At 41.4% G+C, this 20,317-nt stretch overlaps 1 protein-coding gene across 1 annotated transcript in view; it reads left to right on the forward strand.

Moving 5' to 3' along the window:
- CORIN (corin, serine peptidase) overlaps positions 1–20,317 on the forward strand; it is a 132,661-nt gene that overhangs the window by 81,204 nt on the left and 31,140 nt on the right. The window contains exons 8-12 of the mRNA XM_054383028.1: positions 1,841–1,951; positions 3,125–3,241; positions 5,645–5,743; positions 10,688–10,919; positions 17,485–17,630. Coding sequence (XP_054239003.1) covers positions 1,841–1,951; positions 3,125–3,241; positions 5,645–5,743; positions 10,688–10,919; positions 17,485–17,630 — 705 coding nt within the window. The remainder of the gene's footprint in view (positions 1–1,840; positions 1,952–3,124; positions 3,242–5,644; positions 5,744–10,687; positions 10,920–17,484; positions 17,631–20,317) is intronic.

Genomic DNA, 20,317 nt, shown 5'->3' on the forward strand with positions numbered 1-20,317 from the left:
CAAGGGAGGTGATTCTCCCCCTCTGCTCCACTCTGGTGAGACCCCACCTGGAGTACTGCATCCAGTTCTGGAGCATCTATTACAGGAGGGATCTGGACATGCTGGAAGGTGTCCAGAGAAGGGCCATGAGGATGAGCAGAGGGCTGGAGCACCTCTGCTATGAGGACAGCCTGAAAAAGTTGGGACTGTTCAGTCTGGAGAAGAGAAGGCTCTGATGTGACCTTCTTATGGCCTTCCAGTATCTGAAGGGGATACAAGAAAGCTGGGGAGGGACTTTTTAGGATATCAGGTAGTGACAGGACTAGGGGGAATGGAACAAAGCTGGACGTGGGGAGATTGAGGCTGGACATGAGGAACAAGCTCTTCGCCATGAGAGTGGTGAGAGCCTGGAATGGGTTGTCCAGGGAGGTGGTTGAGGCCCCATCCCTGGAGGTGTTTGCATCCAGGCTGGATGAGGCTCTGGCCAGCCTGCTGTAGTGTGAGGTGTCCCTGCCCATGGCAGGGGGGTTGGAACTGGATGATCCTTGAGGTCCCTTCCAACCCTGACTGATTCTATGATTCTCAAAGAGTAATGCACTGTTGCCATTATTCTTTTTGGGCAGAGTGAAAAGAGCTCACAAATTCCATATGAGATTTGAAAAGGTTTAAAGGAGAGCTCTAGGTTCATCCAAACCTTGAGGGAACATTCTGATTTGCCAGTTGCATTAAACGAATCCAAGATGTTATGGCTTCTTTCTTCCTAACTTGGCTGAATTTAACACAGATCCAAGCAAACCACAAGAGGCTTACAGGCTGCTGATGTCAATTCTTTTATAACTGAACTGGTTTTTTAAACAAGCTTCATAGTCAACTTGAGTGTTTTGATGACCAAATCCTGTTTCTGTCTTAATTCTGTTCTCAATCAGCTTCTCCTGTTCTGCCTTGTTCTATTTGTCTTTCTTACCTACATGACATTCATAGGCAAAAAAACAGATGAAGTTTTGCCATGAAAAAGAATAATCTTCACATGGACTATCAGAGGACTTGGCAGCCCTCTAAAATAGGGTTTTTTAAAAGTTAAAATATTATTTCTGGGCTTCTTTTTTTTTAATTTTTCTTGGTTTATTTACGTATTTATATTTTAATTTTCTTCTAAACAAAAGCTCAGAGAATTAAAAAACTAAAACCCAAGGCACATATTCCCCCCCCTGAAATCTATCTTTCTTCTCCAAATTCAACATAGTATAGTATCACAGTATATCAGAGGTTGGAAGGGACCTCAAGAGATCATCAGGTCCAACTGATCCATCTCTCCAGTTCTGCTCCCTTGCTCTCAGTCTCTCTTCACAGGGGAGATCCTCAAGTCCCCTAAGCATCCTCATGGCTCTCCCTTGGATTCTCTCCAGCAGGTCTCTGTCTCTTTTGAACTGGGGAGCCCCAAACTGGACACAGGATTGCAGCTGTGGTCTCAGCAGGGCAGAGTAGAGAGGCAGAAGAACTTCCCTAGCCCTGCTGGACACACCTTGCTTGATCCATCCCAGGATCCCATTGGCTCTCTTGGCCACAAGAGCACATTGTTGTTCCATGCAGAACTTGCTGTCCACCAGCACTCCAAGATCTTTCTCTGTGGAGCTGCTTTCCAGCAGGGCAGCCCCTGACCTGTCCTGGTGCCTGTATCTATAAAGGCAACAGAACTCAGAATGTATTCTCTTGCAATTTACCAATGCCAAATGGTTTATTGGTGAGAACATTCAGATTATAGGCATAGAACAAATGATCAGTAATATAAATTATATGAGTAGTGACTTATTATTATCCTTCATTTGTTTGTTTGTTTTCTCAAATTTGCATTTTAATGTAGATTGTAATCCAGTGACACACCATCAGTGTGGAGATGGGAGATGTATAACAGCTGACTGGGTATGTGATGGTGACCATGACTGTATAGACAAATCAGATGAAACCAACTGCTGTAAGTTCCCTTCATCTCTAAATCAGTTTTATTTGCTTACTTGTTTGTTTAAATGAAAGACAACATTTAAGCTAAGTAGTGCACTTCAGAATTGTAAAGCAGAAACTGTAAACCTAATTGATTTCAAAAGTTCACACTTGGCAAGCAGACATGTGCAGCAAATTTGTTGCTGTGGTTGAGAAGTACCAGCCTTGCCTTGTGTTTATTAGCTTATTAATTACAGAATTAGCTTTTTTTGTTGCTGTTGCTGTTAATCATAATGTCCCCATTAAAGAGTAATGAACGAATGTACAATGCTTGACCTTCCAACCACTTATCAGACAGTTTTACACGAAATCAAAGAACTTAGTCTGAATAAAGGAATGCAAGAAAGTGGATAAAGAAAAGGTGGCAATTTTTATATGGGTAAAAGTGATGTGTTTGGGTATTTTCTTTTTTTTTTCTTGGAAAAGCTGAACCTTCATTGCTTGAAAGAGTCCAGTGCAGAGCCACAAAGGTGATTAAGGGAGTGGAACATCTTCCTTATGAGGAAAGCTTGAGGGAGCTGGGGCTCTTTAGCTTGGAGAAGAGGAGACTGAGGGGTGACCTCATTCCTGTTGATAAAGATGTAAAGGGGAGGATGGAGCCAGGCTCTGCTCAGTGGTGTCCAAAGACAGGACAAAGGGCAGTGGGGGCAAGCTGGAGCAGAGGAGGTTCTGTGGGAACATAAGGAAAAACCTTTTCACTGTGAGGGTGAAAAAGCCCTGGAACAGACAGCCCCAGAGAGGTTCTGGAGTCTCCTCTGGAGATACTAAAAAACTCCAAACTTGCCTTGGATGTGTTCCTGTGTGACCTGCCCTAGCTGATCCTGCTCTGGCAGGAGGGTTGGACTTGGGTGATCTTTCCAGGTCTCCTCCAACCCCTAACATTCTGTGATTCATTTCCACTTGTTGCTAATCCCTACTATGTTGGTACTACCTAACATATTTACTTTGACTCCCTGTCATTAGACCAGCACAGCTGTAAACCATGGAAAAATAGCCTATGAGAAAGGTTTAGTGCTAAGCAGTGTTATTGGCTCCTCCTGAAATTACTTCAAGATGATAGTAAAAAATAAGTAAAACCTTAATTAACCTAATTTGATCAAAATATAATAATTTTTTTGTTGTTTTGTTGTTTTTTTTTTCCCTTTAGCATGCCATAGTCAGGGTCTGGTGGAGTGCAGAAATGGGCAGTGCATTCCTAGTGCTTTCCAGTGTGATGGAGATAATGACTGTAAAGATGGAAGTGATGAAGAAAACTGCAGTGAAAGTAAGAATATTCCTCATTTCACTCTTCTCACTGAACCTACACCTGCCTGCTTTGCTCTCAAGTACCTCAGCTAAAGCTGTTTGACCAATTTACTTTATGCCTTTCAAATAACTCTTGCTAAGGCTGATGGGTGTCTGCTTTCACACAGGAAGGTGTAAGTAGAGTTTTATTAGTCCTTAAAAACACACACACAAATCTGTTTTTAATGAAGGTGATATTTAGCATAGTGTTTGGTTATCTGGCCAAGCTGTAACTTGAAATAAATTTAATACAGATTCACATTGTCTGCAGCAATTGGAAGTTGCTAGCACAGGAATTTGTGTTGGTTGGAGGAGGAATTTTCTCATGGAAACCCTTTCATCAGAACTTGGGAACTGGAAAGAGGATGTTTTCCTAAGTAAATGAATGATTTATTGGGACTAAGGGAAGATATATGAGAATGGAAGTTTTTACAGCTACCTAACAGCTGTCTCATGCTGGATTGTGCGAAAGAAAAGGAAACCAGAGAGTTTCTTGAGCCCTGGAATATGTTTTATGTCCTGTGGTAGTGTGGTGGGTTGAAATTACCCCCCAACATAAAATTGCCAGACCAGCTCACTTGGAAGCAAACAAAGTTGAATTAGTTTTCAGACCAATGAGATCATTTAGACCTGATCCTTATTTTCCCTTTTGCATCCAATAGTAATTTATTTACATTCCATCACTTTTCTGCTCAAGATCTGTGGAAAATTTTTCTAGGCACATCCTAAAACTACCACAGGTTTTGATGGAAATATTGTCATGTTGTGATGGTTTCAGCATTTGAAGGTATTTTTCACACATCTTCATCCTGTTGCTGTTGAGGCATAGGTTCAGATTGTAGCTTTGCTTTCAGTGGGAGAATCAGAATCATAGAATCAGTCAGGGTTGGAAGGGACCACAAGGATCATCCAGTTCCAACCCCCCTGCCATGGGCAGGGACACCTCACACTACAGCAGGCTGGCCAGAGCCTCATCCAGCCTGGCTGCAAACACCTCCAGGGATGGGGCCTCAACCACCTCGCTGGACAACCCATTCCAGGCTCTCACCACTCTCATGGGGAACAACTTCTTCCTCACGTCCAGCCTCAATCTCTCCACTTCCAGCCTCAATCTCCCCACTTCCAGCTTTGTTCCATTCCCTCCAGTCCTATCACTACCTGATAGCCTAAAAAGTCCCTCCCCAGCTTTCTTGTAGCTCCCTTCAGATACTGGAAGGCCACAAGAAGGTCACCTCGGAGCCTTCTCTTCTCCAGACTGAACAGTCCCAACTCTCTCAGTCTGTCCTCATAGGAGAGGAGCTCCAGATTCGTGATGGCTTTAGAAGACAAAAGGTTTTCCCCCCCTTTTGAGTTCCATTTTGCAGATGCAATGAGACAGTTGCTGCGACACAAGTATCTCCACTGCTTCAATATGTAACATCTATGAAGGGAAGTAAATCCACATGGCTATGGATGTGATTACATCATCAGTTAATTGGGACAAATTTACTGGCAAGGTCATGGAAACAAGCTGCTTCTTCAACGTCTTCAGGATGCCCAATGTAAAGCTGCCACAACTGAATGATTAACAGTTGTGGACAGTAGTGCAATACCACTGTATAAGCAGAAGTGTCAATAAATCATTTTAAAGATCACGAGGTAGTAAAATCCATCCTGTTCAGTCTCTATATACAGAACAGTAAATGCAAGGCCTGGTTTTACCAAAGCCATATGGAAAAGAGAATTTATTGGCTTGTAAAGGAGCTATCACCAGTATGAGATGAGGCATTTGTCAGAGAAATTAACTACCCAGGATAATATCCTCAGGAACTTGTTGATGCAGTGCTGAGTTTAGGTGTTCTGAGTTTGATCTTTAGGACCATAGGCTTCTGGGGTTTCTTCGTTGGTGTTTGTTTTTTTTAACCAGCTGAAGCAGGAGGATAAAGCTTCAGCTCTGAGGACCTTTCTTCAGGACAGTTTATATTGTCCGCCAAAACAATCATAAAATGAGAAGCAGATCAGCTGCACGGCACTTAAGAATAATTCCCAGAGGGGATTCTTTTACAGCTAAGACCTATTGTTCCCTTTGAAATCTGGGGATTTGTTTGCTCATGCTCTGCCCAGGGATCGTGGTAAATGGCTTTCAGAGATCCATGTTTCTCATTCAGAAACTGGGATATGAATTCTGAGGCTAAACACAGGGCTAAACATCTGGACAGTGCTGCACACTGTTCTGCCTTACACTTTCTTACTGCACTTGAAATGCTGTAGAGTGCTTACTCAGCTGTGTAAAGGAAATAGTTAATTGTAGTGTAAACTCTGTGTTTCCTCATCACTACTCTGCAGTTTCTAATTATTATTAGTCTGCTAAATGATTAAAATAGTAAATTTCTCTTTCCCTCAGGTCAAACCCTCTGTCAGGAGGGAGACCAGAGATGCACTTCCTGTCCTGATCCCTGTGGAACTTCTCTCTGTGAGATGAGACACAGCCAGACAAACTGCAGTAAGTAGGCCACGTGCTTTGTACTGGGTATTTCAGAATGTAATGAGGATGCAGGGTAGGACACACTAAGTAATCCTTTAATTTACTCTCTGGTGCACATGTATAATGCTTAAATATTGAAAAGGACAAAGCTGAAACAACAATTTCATCCCAACTCTTGATTATTAAGTTAGTAAGAGATACTAATAACATTTAACACTGAGATATTTTCCCCTGTGTGATTCTGGGATGGTTTTTAATGGGTGTTTACAGCTCCACTTTTCCTTACCATTTAGTGTTTACAACTCCACATTTTCTCACCATTTAATGGCATTGAGAGAGGGAAATTTAATGGCATTACACAGAGAAAACAACACAGTGTCAGTTGTTTGCAGAAGATATTGTTTCATTTTCAAAAGATAAGAAAAATGTGTTTAGAAGTCTGGAGGACTTCTAGCCCTTTTAGGAAGGAAAAATTTTAATATTTAAAGTGACCAAAAAATAGTTATTCTCCTGACCAATACATATTGCCTGGGATCAGGGACTTCTACACTGTGTATCTTCATTTCTATGTCCTGTACTGTACTACTCCATGCAGACCTCCTCTACCCATTGTACTCTTGCTTCTCTGGTTGCTCTCTTTCTCACCTGTGCAACACAGCACTGTGAATAGGTACTCTGAAGAAGGGTATTTGTCTAGGTTTTGAAAGTGGGGCAGAATTGTCTTCAGAATTACTCAGAATGACTTAGAACTTGGTGAGGTGTGAGTAGAGTCACATCAGTTCAGGTTACCTCAGCACATGGGCAGGCTTGCCCTCACCTTCATGTGGATCCTGTGATTGCTTTGTGCTGAGCAGTTGTCTCTGCAAGATATGGTTTGCTACTGTATGGTAGCTTGGTTTGGATGATGGCTTTCCATTTAGGTTGGAATGGAGATGGGAAGGATATATAGTCCATATTCCACAGTCTCTCTAAAGTAGTGACTATCATAGAATCAGTCAGGGTTGGAAGGGACCACAAGGATCATCCACTTCCAACCCCCCTGCCATGGGCAGGGACACCTCACACTACAGCAGGCTGCCCAGAGCCTCATCCAGCCTGGCTGCAAACACCTCCAAGGGTGGGACCTCAACCACCTCCCTGCACAACCCATTCCAGGCTCTCACCACTCTCATGGTGAACAACTTCTTTCTCACATCCAGTCTGCATCTCCCCACTTCCAGCTTTGTTCCATTCCCCCTAGTCCTATCACTACCTGATAGCCTAAAAAGTCCCTCCCCAGCTTTCTTGTAGGCCCCCACTTGTATCACCCAAAAGTGTTTAAGATATGCTGGAGCCTTCCTCCAGTGCTCTCTGGTTCTTAGATACTTGGGTGTTGTGGTTTAGAGTGGGACAGATTGTTCTAATGCCCCTGGTGCTGCTAAAGTAAAGGCATAAAGGGAAGTCCTCAACAGGGCTCTGGGCAACCTGATCTAGTTGAGGATGCTCCTGCTTGCTGCAGTGGGGTTGGACTAGATGAGCTTTGGAGGTCCCTTCCAAGCCAAGCCATTCTCTGAGTCTATGAATCTATTTGGGCAAATATCCTTTACTTGTGCTTCTCTTAATGCTGCTCCTAACTTTTTGAAAAGGGACAATCACAAATACCATGTTTCACATGAGAAGGAAGTTAGGTCACACCTTTGGTCAACAAGATGAAGGTTGATTAAATAGAATCAAAACAATTCTATGATCATTACTGAGTTTGACTCAAAACTGTGGTTTACCCAGGAATGAGAGCTTCCAAATGTCTGTCTGCTGTGTGAAAGCTTATTTACTCATAATGCTACCAAAACTTAACAGGTGTTACACTATACCCTGGTTTATATGTTTAAAAGTGTAGCAAATCCATGTTTACTCAGGTCCAAAAAAAAAAGAAAAAGATGGGATTTTGTAATTCCACTTTTTAGAAAAGTATAACTTCAGCTGCTTAGGACAAGAAGAAATGAGCTCAAGTTATGCCAGGGGAGGTTTAGATTGGACATGAGGAAAAAATTCTTCAGTGAGAGAGTGCTGAGAGGTTGGAACAGGCTGCCCAGGGAGGTGGCGAAATTGCCGTCCCTGGAGGCATTCAAGAAGCTGTAGATGTGGTGCTTCAGGACATGGTTTAGTGGTCATGGTAGCTTGGTTAAGGTTGGACTTGATGATCTTCAAGGTCTTTTCCAGCCTCAGTGACTCTATTCTGTGAATCTGAAGAATACATGAAGTGTATCTGATCTATTGTGACAGGGTCAGCACTGGACTTGATGGCTGTGCAGTCACCAGCTGTGCATGAGGCAGTTCTTTTATCTGGCTGGCAAACAAGGCACCAGCAGCAGCCTTACTTAGCAAGCAGCAAAACACATTTCCCCCACCCCCCCAGTGGCTTCTGGTTCTTAGATACTTGGGTGTTATGGTTTAGAGTGGGACAGGTTGTTCTAATGCCCCTGGGGCACAAGCAAACCTCTTCACACATGGGCTTGGAGCATTGGAAAGTTTAAATGGAAAAGCTGCAACACTGCAATGGTACAGTGAGTGGTGGTGAGCATAGCAAAGCAGAGAAAATGCAAAGGAATGCACCTCTACTGTGAGGTGTCCCTGCCCATGGCAGGGGGCTTGGATCTAGATGATCCTTGTGGTCCTCTCCAACCCTGGCTGATTCTATGATTTTGTGATCTGGGTTTAACATAGAAGCTCATTAAGCCAAAAAGCTTCACACAAAACCTCCACCAAGTCAGACCAAAAGCCCAGTGCTCCTTTTCTCTCTCCACCTGGGGTTTAACATACACCCCAGGGCTCTTTCTTCACCCCGCCCCCCCCTGCCATTGCTAGGCTGGATTCAGGCTGGCCAGACCTGAAACTGCCTTCACTTTAGTACCTGGCATTAGACCTAAAGAGGCCAAGACTGCACAGTTAAAAATTAGTCAGTCCTTGAGGGTCACAGATAAGACTGGAACCATCCTCCTTTCACACCAGCTAAGGTAGCTCACTGCATCCAGGGAGGAGAAATGGAAGAAAGAGAAAGACAACAATTTTGCAGCCAAATTTATAGAGATGCAGGATTTATGGGAGGAAATACAAATATTACACATTCTGGTTACACCTCTTGGACACTCTGTACCTTCTGGAGGTCTGCTTTGTGGTTCCTTTTTAAAGGCATCCAGCTCAAACTGGGACATCAGGGAACAGCTCTCCCTCAAGTAAATTGCCTTTCATGAGCAGCAACTGCAGTCCTGCAAAAGGCACCAGGCTTCCAAGCAGTGTGACTGCCATTCACTCTCCTCTGAAAGTGTCTTTTCTTTCTTGAACTCATCTTTCTTGTGGATAGATCAGTATGAGACCGGACAAATGGTCCAAAGCCATTTGTCCTGTAGCCCAAAAATCTTTTCGTGATCAGTACAGAATTTTGTGTTCCATTGTATGTATGAACAGCAGTTTTGGGTGGCTAGGGAAGAAATAGTGAAGAAAACAGTGAAGACCTTTTGATTGTTTGTTTGGTTTTTTTTTATAACATGTGATATTTGAGTTCCAAAACAATGTCCCTGATCCATGTCATGAGAAACCCAAGAACTTTTTGGATGTAGGTGTTTTCTCATCCTGTTATGGGCAACAATCCACAATTCCCAACAGGAGTAGCACACAATCTGAATTAGACTTTTGGATCATCTCTCTCTTTAGCCCTTTCTGGTCCAGTGAATATTTAATTGTTCACACACAACGGAATGCCAAGAGAATTTGGGAGAGATTTTTCTTGCATAACATCTGGAAGCACTGTTGGGTTGTTTTTTTGTTTGTTTGTTTTATTTTGTTGGTTGGTTGGTTGGTTGTTTTTTTTTTTAATGTGATTTTCACTGTACTATGAGCAGAGTCATTTCAGCTATGGTAAGAAATGAGAATTCCTGTGGAAAGCTTCAGTTTTGACAGAAGCACTATTTTCTAGCCCAAATAACTCTTTGGTTGGAAAATTCCAAAGCACAGACCCCATTTCACAAGATTGTGTATGATGGGTGCTCTCTCTGTGTAATAATGTCTGTTGGGTTTAGGCTGGCATTGTCATGCACTTGTATCACATTTAGGGTAACAACTATCTGAAGGCAGAGTGCAAAGAAGTCAGAGCCAGGCTATTTTTGTGTTCAATGACAGGACCAGAGGCAGAAGGACCAAACTGAAACACAGGAGGTTCCCTCTGAGCACCAGGAAACTTTTTTTTTAATTACTGAGAGAGTGACAGAATACATCCTGTCCAGAGAGGTTGTGGAGACACTCAAAAGCTGGTGTCATGGTTCTGCACAACCTGCTCTGCATGGCAGTGCTTGAGCAGGGAGGATGGCCCAGATGACTTCCAGAGGTGCCTTCCAACCTCAGCTATTCCATTATTCTGTGAAATATCCCCTATGCTATGTTTGGCACTAATTCCTATCTATACAGCAGGTAGAGCAAGTTAATAACAAATACATGAAACTAGAGAATATATTCAAACTAGAGAAGAGTAGGTTTAGATTGGATATTAGGAACAAGCTCTATACCATGAGGGTAGTAGAACACTGGAACAGGTTGCCCAGGGAGGTAGTTGAGTCCTGGAGATATTCAAGGTGAGGCTCAACAGGGCTCTGGACAACTTGATCTAGTGGAGGATGTCCCTGCTGACTGCAGAGGGGGTTGGACTGGATGAGCTTTGGAGGTCCCTTCCAGCTCAGCCCATTCTATGATTCTATGAAGATATCAAACCTGGACATAATTGAATAGGTTATTAGGTAAGTAGAGGTCAAACCCACCTTTCTCTATAGGTATGGATAGGCTCACATGGGGTTTTGAGCTCTGAAACTTGTAATTGCTCAAGCTTGAGAGGAAATCTTCTGCATGTGTGAAGTACTTCTGTAATCCTTTCTTCTGTATGTCATTAATCTCACACCATGTATGGCTCTTTTGTTTGTTTTCTTTCTGTGAAAGGTCAGTGTGAGCCAATTACTCTGGAACTCTGTATGAACTTGCCTTACAACTACACTTACTACCCAAACTACCTGGGCCACAGGACACAGAAGGAAGCCTCTATCAGCTGGGAGTCTTCTCTTTTCCCAGCCCTGGTTCAGACCAACTGCTACAAGTACCTTATGTTTTTTGCCTGCACAATCTTAGTGCCAAAATGTGACCCCCATACAAATCAGCGGATCCCACCATGCAGGTACCACCATATTTACTTCTTGACTGACATTATCTGCCTTATTAATCTTTCTCAATTTCCTCTTTCCATGGAAGATGTCAGAAATTTTGCTTTGGAGTTTCATAACACAAGGTAGAGAACTAGATTTTAGAGAGTCAGCAAATGAAGCTCATTACCACACATCTGTGATTAACGTCTGAAGTATTCATACAAGGGGAGGAATAGCACTTCAACAAATGTATATATTGGATGCAAAAGATTATTTCAGTTGAAAGAGATCTGCAATGATCATCCAGTCCAATGGCCTGAGCACTTGTGCCCTTGTGGCCAAGAGAGCCAAGGGGATCCTGGGATGCATCAACAAAACTGTGGCCAGCAAGTCTAGGGAAGTGCTTCTACCTCTCTACTCTGCCCTGCTGAGACCACCCCTGCAATCCTGTGTCCAGTTTTGGGCTCCCCAGGTCAAAAGAGACAGAGACCTGCTGGAGAGAGTCCAACAGAGAGCCATGAGAATGCTTAGGGGACTTGAGGATCTCCCCTGTGAAGAGAGACTGAGAGCCCTGGGGCTGTTTAGTCTGGAGAAGAGAAGGCTGAGAGGGGATCTGATCAATGTCTATCAATAGCTGAGGGGTGGGTGTCAAGTGGAAGGGGCCAGGCTCTTTTCAGTGGTTCACAGTGATAAGACAAGGAACAATGGGTTCAAACTTGAACAGAGAAGATTTCAGCTCAACATGAGGAGAAACTTCTTTCCAGTGAGGGTGACAGAGCACTGGAACAGGCTGCCCAGGGGGGTTGTGGAGTCTCCTTCTCTGGAGACTTTCCATACCCACCTGGCTGCATTCCTGTGCAGACTCCCCTAAAAGATCCTGCTCTGGCAGGGGGGTTGGACCTGATGATCTCTTGAGGTCCCTTCCAACCTCTGATACACTGTGAGACTGTGATTCCCATGCATCCTATCACTGAATACCAGGGAGTGGAAACCAGCACCTCCCTCTCCAGTTCCCCTCCTCAGGAAGCTGGAGAGAGCAATGAGGTCACCCCTCAGACTCCTTTTGTCCAAACTAGACAAGCTTAAAGTCTTTGCCCCCTCCTCACAGGGCTTTCCTTCCAGCCCTTTCACCAACTTTTTCACCCTCTTCTGGTCACATTCAAGGACCTTCACATCTGAAATTGGGAGGCCCAGAATTGCACACAGCACTCTTGGTGAGGCCACAGCAAGGCTGAGTACAGCATGCTGAGCACCTGTTTTGACTGCCTGCTCCTGCTGTGTTTGATGTTGCCCATGAGGATGTTTCCCTTCTTGACTGCCAGCACATAGTGATGCCTCCCATAGTGAGCCTGCTGTCTACCAGCACCCCCAGATCTTTTATTTGCTTCATGATAATATTGTAGGAAGAATTTCAGACACAGATATAATATAAAACCATCAAAATGTTTTAGAAATGAAAACACATAGCCTCATACCAATAATCTCAAAGTTCATCAATTATATTGATACATTAAATGTTTTTTTTCCTATTTTTTTATGCCAATAAACTCATGATTTTATTGGTATAAAGAAAAAAATAGAAAAATTAAAAATATTTTATGTATCAATATGAAGTTTAACAAGACCAAGTTCTGCATCTGGGTCAGGGCAATCCCAAGCACTGATATAAACTGGGCAGTGTCTGCTTGAGAGAAGCCCTGAAGAAAAGGACTTGGGGGTGCTGGTGGATGAAAAGATCAACAAGAGCCAGCAGTGAGCACTTGCAACCCAGAAAGCCAACCAGAGCCTGGGATGCAGCAAGAGAAGTGTGGCCAGCAGGGCAAGGGAGGGGATTCTCTGCTCCACTCTGGTAAGAACCCAGCAGGAACTCTGTGTCCAGTTCTGGAACCTCTATTACAAGAAAGATCTGGACGTGCTGGAAGGTGTCCAGAGAAGGGCCATGAGGATGATCAGAGGGCTGGAGCACCTCTCTTGTAAGGAGAGACTGAGACAGAGTTGGGGCTGTTCAGTCTGGAGAGGAGAAGGCTCTGAGGAGACCTTCTTGTGGCCTTCCAGTATCTGAAGGGGGCTACAAGAAAGCTGGGAAGGGACTTTTTAGGATGTCAGGTAGTGATAGGACTGGGGGGAATGGATCCGAGCTAGAAGTGAGTAGATTCAGATTGGATGTTAGGAAGAAATTCTTCCCCATGAGGGTGGAGAGACACTGGAACAGGTTGCTCAGGGAGGTGGTGGAAGCCTCATCCCTAGAGGTTTTTGCAGCCAGGCTGGATGTGGCTGTGAGCAACCTGATCAAGTGTGAAGTGTCCCTGCCCATGGCAGGGGGGTTGGAACAGGATGATCCTTGAGGTCCTTTCCAACCCTAACAATTTTATGATTATTTGATTATAATTATAAATCCATGTAAGTACATTTTTTAAAAAAATACCAATAAACTCAAGAGTTCTTCAATTATACTGATACTTAGCATGTATTTTTTGTTTGTTTATTTTTTGATACCAATAAGGTCATGACTTCACTGGTATCAAATAATAAATAGGAAGAAAAATACATTTTACATATCAATATAATTATAAATGCATTTAAGTACAGTCTGAAGCTGATCGAAGGCAGGAAGTTATATTCTGAGCGCAGAAACTGCTCTCTGAGAATCTGCTGCTGTGTCTGCAAAGCAACTCCCCTCTCATTCAAAGGGACCATGGTTAACTGAGCTTCAGAGGACATTTGTTTGACTTGTCTCTTTCTGGAAATGTTGAATAGAGCTTAGCTAATGCAGTTTTTCAGTGTTAAGGACTTGCCAACCACAAATAGTAAATTCCTGTTACAGTTCTGCTTCTAGTATAAAAAATATACTAAACAGAGGCATAATTTAATACTGGCACAATGTGCTCTTCAGCCTAGGTGGGATAACTAAATTTTAACTCTGCTCCCTCTGGATAAAACATCTCTCCATGCTTGGCAACAATTTTCATTGCCTTTATGTTTTGTTTTGGTTTTTTATTGCCATGTTTTTTTTTTTCCTTTCCCCCCCTTTTTCTTTTTTTTTTTTGTCTTTTTTTTTGTTGTATTCTTTTTTTGTCCTTTTTTGGTTTCTTTTTTGTTTTCTTTTTTGTTGTTTTTGTCTTTTTTGTTGTTTTCTTTTTGTCTTTTTTGTTGTTTTCTTTTTTGTCTTTTTTTTGTCTTTTTAATATTTTGTTCTTGTTTTCTTTTTGTCTTTTTTGTTGTTTTCTTTTTTGTCTTTTTTGTTTTCTTTTTTGTCTTTTTGTTTTCTTTTTGTCTTTTTTGTCCTTTTTCCCTTTTTGTCTTTTTTGTTTTCTTTTTTCTCTTTTTTGTTTTCTTTTTTGTCTTTTATTTTTTTAACTATAGTGGCTCTCATGAACTTTTGTTTTGTTTTGTTTTGTTTTGTTTTGTTTTTCTGAATGAACTGGACTTGCTGCTATTGAGGCTGTTCATTGATCCATCAAGTGTGAGTTCAAATTTTGAACAGTATTCTTCATAACTGATAAGTCTTTGGTAATATTAGCCCAGAATATTAATTCTAATGAAATAATCTTTGAAGCTAAGTGTATGTTGAGGTCCCACTGTGGACAAATGGAGTCTCACAGATGAGGAACCGATGGAATAAACTCAGAAATCCATGTTGCCTTATAATTCCAAACTTCCTTTCTTACAGATTGATTCTCCAAGGTGCTGAGGAGCTTCTGGAGGTTTCTGAGTCTTACAACATTTTGATAAGATCTCTAAAGTTCCTTCCAACCTAAGCCATTCTGTGATGCATTGACCTAATGGAGATTATACTGTGTATCTAAAGTATCTCCAGCTGAATTTGGTGGTGTTTCACAACCATGACAAAAAATGTGTGAAGAATAATCCTGGTCAAATGTCAATCAATTTAGCTATCTCATGTATTTCAACTGGGAAGGTAAAGAGATACTTAACTGATAAATATCACAGAATTGTCAGGGTTGGAAGGGACCTCAAGGATCATCCAGTTCCAACCCCCCTGCCATGGGCAGGGACACCTCACACTACAGCAGGTTGCTCACAGCCACATCCAGCCTGGCTGCAAAAACCTCCAGGGATGAGACTCCCACTACCTCCCTGGGCAACCTATTCCTTAATGTTCTTTAACAAGTGCTGGACTGAATTCCATTACAGCTAATGATGTATTTCTATGCTACCTGGATTTTCAACCCTGTGTTTATTTCTCCTACCAAGAAGAGGCAGATTCCTCTGCTTTGTGGTGTCTGCTCTTGTTATCTGTTAACTCTTTAGATGTATTCCAAGACAGTAGCACAGTTAAGGTTTGACTGTGAAGTAAATAAAGTCTGTTACCAAGATTTTTTCTGAGACTCCATATAAGGATGTGGGAAGGAATGAAAAAAAAAGCCCCCAAGGTATCAACTGCTCTCCCAGTTCTCCCAGAAGTATTGCAATAGGCTTCCTTATGTGCTGTGCTGGGCATTGCTTTGAAGATTATTTGCATTTTAATTCTTTCACCACTGATTGACAACTAAATGGCTTGCAGTAGCTTTTGGAGAAGGTCAGCTTTGCCCAAGGATTTTTTGAGAACACAGGACAGAGATGGCTCAGATGTCTCAGCTAACCAAATCAAAACTTTCAAGTGTGTATGATGGTTGGGTTTGGGGCTTTGTCATTGGTGAATTAAAATTCTGGCACTCAGAAAGCTTGAGGGTATTGTGTGAGTCAATGCTTTTGATATTCGGGAGGAGCTAAAAGGAGAGTCTGTAACTGTAGCATGGTTAAACTGATGTCAAACCATTCATCCATTCCTCCCAGCTGCTCAGCTTGCTGGTGCATCATCTGGTGCGGAAAAGCATTGACTCCTCTTCAGGCAGTTCCCCATAAGAACATTAACATTAAGAAGATTAATAATGTATTGTTTTCTCAAAAGAGCATAAGATGATTGATCCTACATGGATTTTTTTGGGGGGTTTGGTCACCGCATTTCTTGAAGCTCAATGCAGGGGATAAAAATATTCTGTGGATCAAAAGTTTAAAGGATAATGGCTGGAATAAAATCCCTTCCACAAACTGAGTGTCTCTTCCTAGAGGAAAGATCTGGAAAATGTAACTAAATTAAATAAAGAGGCAAGTTCAAAGTTATGTGAAAGGAACTGAAAAAAAAAATCATAAATAGAAATGGGTGGAATCCTACATTGAATAGTTTTCATCCTATAAGAACAAAGGAGAATTTTCTTTGAAATGGTAGGAGAAAGCCCAAGTGGTTCCAAAAGTTTGGAAAATAAGATCCAGAAGATGCAATTAGATGAGTTACTGAGGATAGAAATACGAAGCACCTTGGGGAGACATCACACAGGTTAAAGAGAGGCAGTTGAAAGAAATAGGGACTCAAAATACAGAATCACAGAATTGTCCGGGTTGGAAGAGACCTCAAGGATTATCCAGTTCCAACCCCCCTACCATGGGCAGGGACACCTCACACTTGATCAGGTTGCTCACAGCCACATCCACCCTGGCTGCAAAAACCTCCAGGGATGAGGCTTCCACCACCTCCCTGGGCAACCTGTGCCAGTGTCTCACCACCCTCATGGGGAAGAATTTCTTCCTGATGGCTAATCAAACTCTCCCCTCGTCTAGCTTGGATCCATTCCCCTCAGTCCTGTCACCACCTGGCACCCTCAAAAGTCCCTCCCCAGCTTTCCTGTAGCCCCCTTCAGATACTGGAAAGCAACAATAAGGTCTCCTCAGAGCCTTCCCTTCTCCAGACTGAACAACCCCAACTCTCTCAGCCTGTCCTTGCAGGAGAGGAGCTCCAGCCCTCTGCTCATCCACAAGTACCAGACAAGACTATTGCATTGAACAGCACATCAGCTATGACTCCAGGCAAAAGCAGTTGCTCCAATAATTCCTAACACAGTAAAAGATTCTTCTACTAGGCATCTTCTCTCTACTTTGGAAGCATTTGACATTGAGTGTTTTGAGAGACAAGATAAAAATCTAGAGGGACTGAACTAATTTTGTGTGGTCAGTTGTGTCTTTCTATGCTTAAATAAAAAAAAGCAAGAGGAAGACTACATTTATGCCTTTTCCTGGGTGTGGTACAAGCTTCTGTTGCTCTAGCTGACAGCACACTCAAGCCTAGGTTGATCTGTTGAACTTGAAATTTTATTGAGTCCCCTGGGGAGAGTCCTTTGCTCTTCTGTTCAGAGGTTTAAATATTTTGCCCTTCTGAAACCAGATGGTTTCTGAGGAAGCATCAGCAGAAGAGGTAACACTTCACTGGTACAAAATGGATTTGTTGTTTTTCCTGAAGGAAGGGAGTTGGTGCTTCTTAGAAATGGTTCTCTGCCATCCCTAAGAGAGGGAGGGGATGGTTATAAGTAGTGATATTTGGCTGTTCTGTCACAACTCAGGTAATAGTCTGCATACAGCAACTTCAAATCACGTTTCAACAATAGCAACACAGTTTTTGGTACTTAATTTTTTTTTTCACATAAGGAAATCTAGTTAACTGATTTTTTTGGTTTTGTTTGGTTTTTTTCCCCTTCATCTTTAAATTTGGCTAGGATTATGCCTAAGACTTTGACTCAGTATAATTCCCCTTTGTCTCCTCAGGGCATTGTGTGTGCAGTCTAAGGAACGCTGTGAGTCTGTGCTTGGGATTGTAGGTCTGCAGTGGCCAGAAGACACTGACTGCACTCAGTTTCCTGATGAGAACTCAGATAACCAAACTTGTCTGACACCAGATGAAGATGTAGAAGGTAACTCCTATATAAATGCACATAAAGAAATTAAAGGGGCAATTAAAGATTTAATTAGGTTCCCAACAGCACTGATGTCTTTTTTTTTTTCCTCTTATACCTCCTCTTTACATAAGAATATTTAATAAATTAATTATACCTATACCTATATACCTATCTATCTCTATATCTGTCTATATCTATATCTATCTATATATCTATATCTATTTCTGTCTAACTATATCCATCTATCTGTATGTATCTGTATCTACCTGTATCTATTTACCTACATATCTACCTATCTATATCTGTCTATAGATAGATATAGATAGGTATATAGGTAGATATAGATAGTATCTATATCTAGCTATAGATACATAAATACAGATACATAGATACACATATAGATATAGATGACATAGATATAAATTAGATTAGATATAGATTAGATATAGATTAGATATAGTATAGATATAGATGATATAGATTAGACTAGCTATAGACAGAGATTAGATATAGCTGTAGATTAGACATAGACATAGATAAAGATATAAACTAGATTAGATTATAGATTAGATTAAATTATAGATTAGATATAGATTAGATATAGATATATAGATTAGATTAGCTGCATAGATAAAGATACAGATATAGATTAGATATAGCTATAGATTAGACATATAGATAACGATACAGATTAGAATAGATTATAGATCAGATTAAATTATAGATTAGATATAGATTAGATATATAGATTAGATTAGCTGCATAGATAAAGATACAGATATAGATTAGATATAGCTGTAGATTAGACATAGATATAGATAAAAATATAAACTAGATTAGATTATAGATTAGATTAAATTATAGATTAGATATAGATTAGATATAGGTTAGATTAGACATATAGATAACGATACAGATTAGAATAGATTATAGATCAGATTAAATTATAGATTAGATATAGATTAGATATATAGATTAGATTAGCTGTATAGATAAAGACACAGATATAGATTAGATATAGCTATAGATTAGACATAGATACAGATAAAGATATAAACTAGATTAGATTATAGATTAAATTATAGATTAGATATAGATATAGATATAGGTTAGATTAGCTGTATAGATAAAGACACAGATATAGATTAGATATAGCTATAGATTAGATATAGATATAGATAAAGATACAGGCTAGATAAAGATACAGATCTACCTATGCATGTGTTATACATAAAATCATAATGTTTGGAAATGATTCCAAACTGGATTTCAGGGAATTTGGATGCCTACAAATTGCAGCTAAGAGGAAGTTCTTATAAGACCTTTCTGCAAAAGGAAGGATTCAATTACCCCTTAATCTGTGAAAGTCAGTGTTTGAGATTGGTAACACCACACCTACTGCTTGCTCATTTTATACTTCCCTCTTTCCCCTGTTTAGATAACCCAATAATGCTTTTCTAATCGGGAGGCAGACTCCTGGCAGTTCAAAAAAGGCTTTACTCCCATGACAGCTCTGAGAAAAAGATGGTAATGTCAGGGTGTCTTTGCCAGCTATTGTTTGCTATTAGTTTGCATTTGGGGAAGGCTTTTTTTAGAGGCTGGTGCCAAACCAGCTTCAGTAGCAGCTGGCAAATTTCATTTTTTGAGTTCAGCCATAACACTAATCCTTGTGTAATCATGGGAACAAAAAAACAACAACGACAAAAAAAGGGCTTTAAATCTTTCTCAATGTTCTTTGTATGTTGGAAGAGCGAAGCTGTGCAGTTTTTCCTTCTGCAGTGGGCATCAGATGTGACATCTGTGGGGATTCTGACATGCCTCTTTTATTGTTTTGCTTTTTTATGCCAAAATGCCAGTAAAAGCAGCTGGGAAACTGAGATCTGTGGGGATTCTGACATGTCTTTTTTTTTTTTAATGCCAAAATGCAAGTAAAGTAGCTGGAAATGGGGTGTGCCACAGTGACTGCAATAAACTGACGATGTTCACAGAAAACACAGAAACATCCAGGTTGGAAAATGGGTTCAAACTTGAACATAGAAGATTTCAGCTCAACGTGAGGAGAAACTTCTTTACAGTGAGGGTGATAGAGCACTGGAACAGGCTGCCCAGGGGGGTTGTGGAGTCTCCTTCTCTGGAGACTTTCCAAACCCACCTGGATGCATTCCTGTGCAGACTCCCCTAAGTGATCCTGCTCTGGCAGGTGGGTTGGACCTGATATCTCTTGAAGTCCCTTCCAACCTCTGATATACTGTGATACTGTGACAAGACCCTCAGGATCACCAAGTCCAACCAAAAACCCTACTCTGCAAGGTTCATCCTGAAACCATATCCCCAAGCACCACATCCAAACCACCTTGAAACACATCCAGGCTTGGTGTTCAGTTCTCACTCCTCTGCTGTCCCTGTACAAGGTGATGCCGGTCTTTCCAAAGCCTTGATCTTGCTCAGATAAAACAGTGGGCAAAAGCTTGTTAGGCTGTAGTGCTTTTAGTGAAGTTGTGTTGCTGTGAATATAGTGAAGGAATCAGGAATGAAGAGTGAAGCAGATAGAGCAGCTACTACTATTGCTTCAAGGAAATATATGCACAGATATATATCACATTCTATAGAAAGTCATTTCATACCATAGTGGTGAAATCCTCTCTTGTGGGACTCTTGAGAGACAAGGAGATAACTTCCCCCTGCAGCAGTGTGCTGATGGA

This window comes from Indicator indicator, chromosome 8 (genome assembly GCF_027791375.1).
Source record: "Indicator indicator isolate 239-I01 chromosome 8, UM_Iind_1.1, whole genome shotgun sequence".
In the NCBI taxonomy this organism is placed as follows: Eukaryota; Metazoa; Chordata; class Aves; order Piciformes; family Indicatoridae; genus Indicator; species Indicator indicator.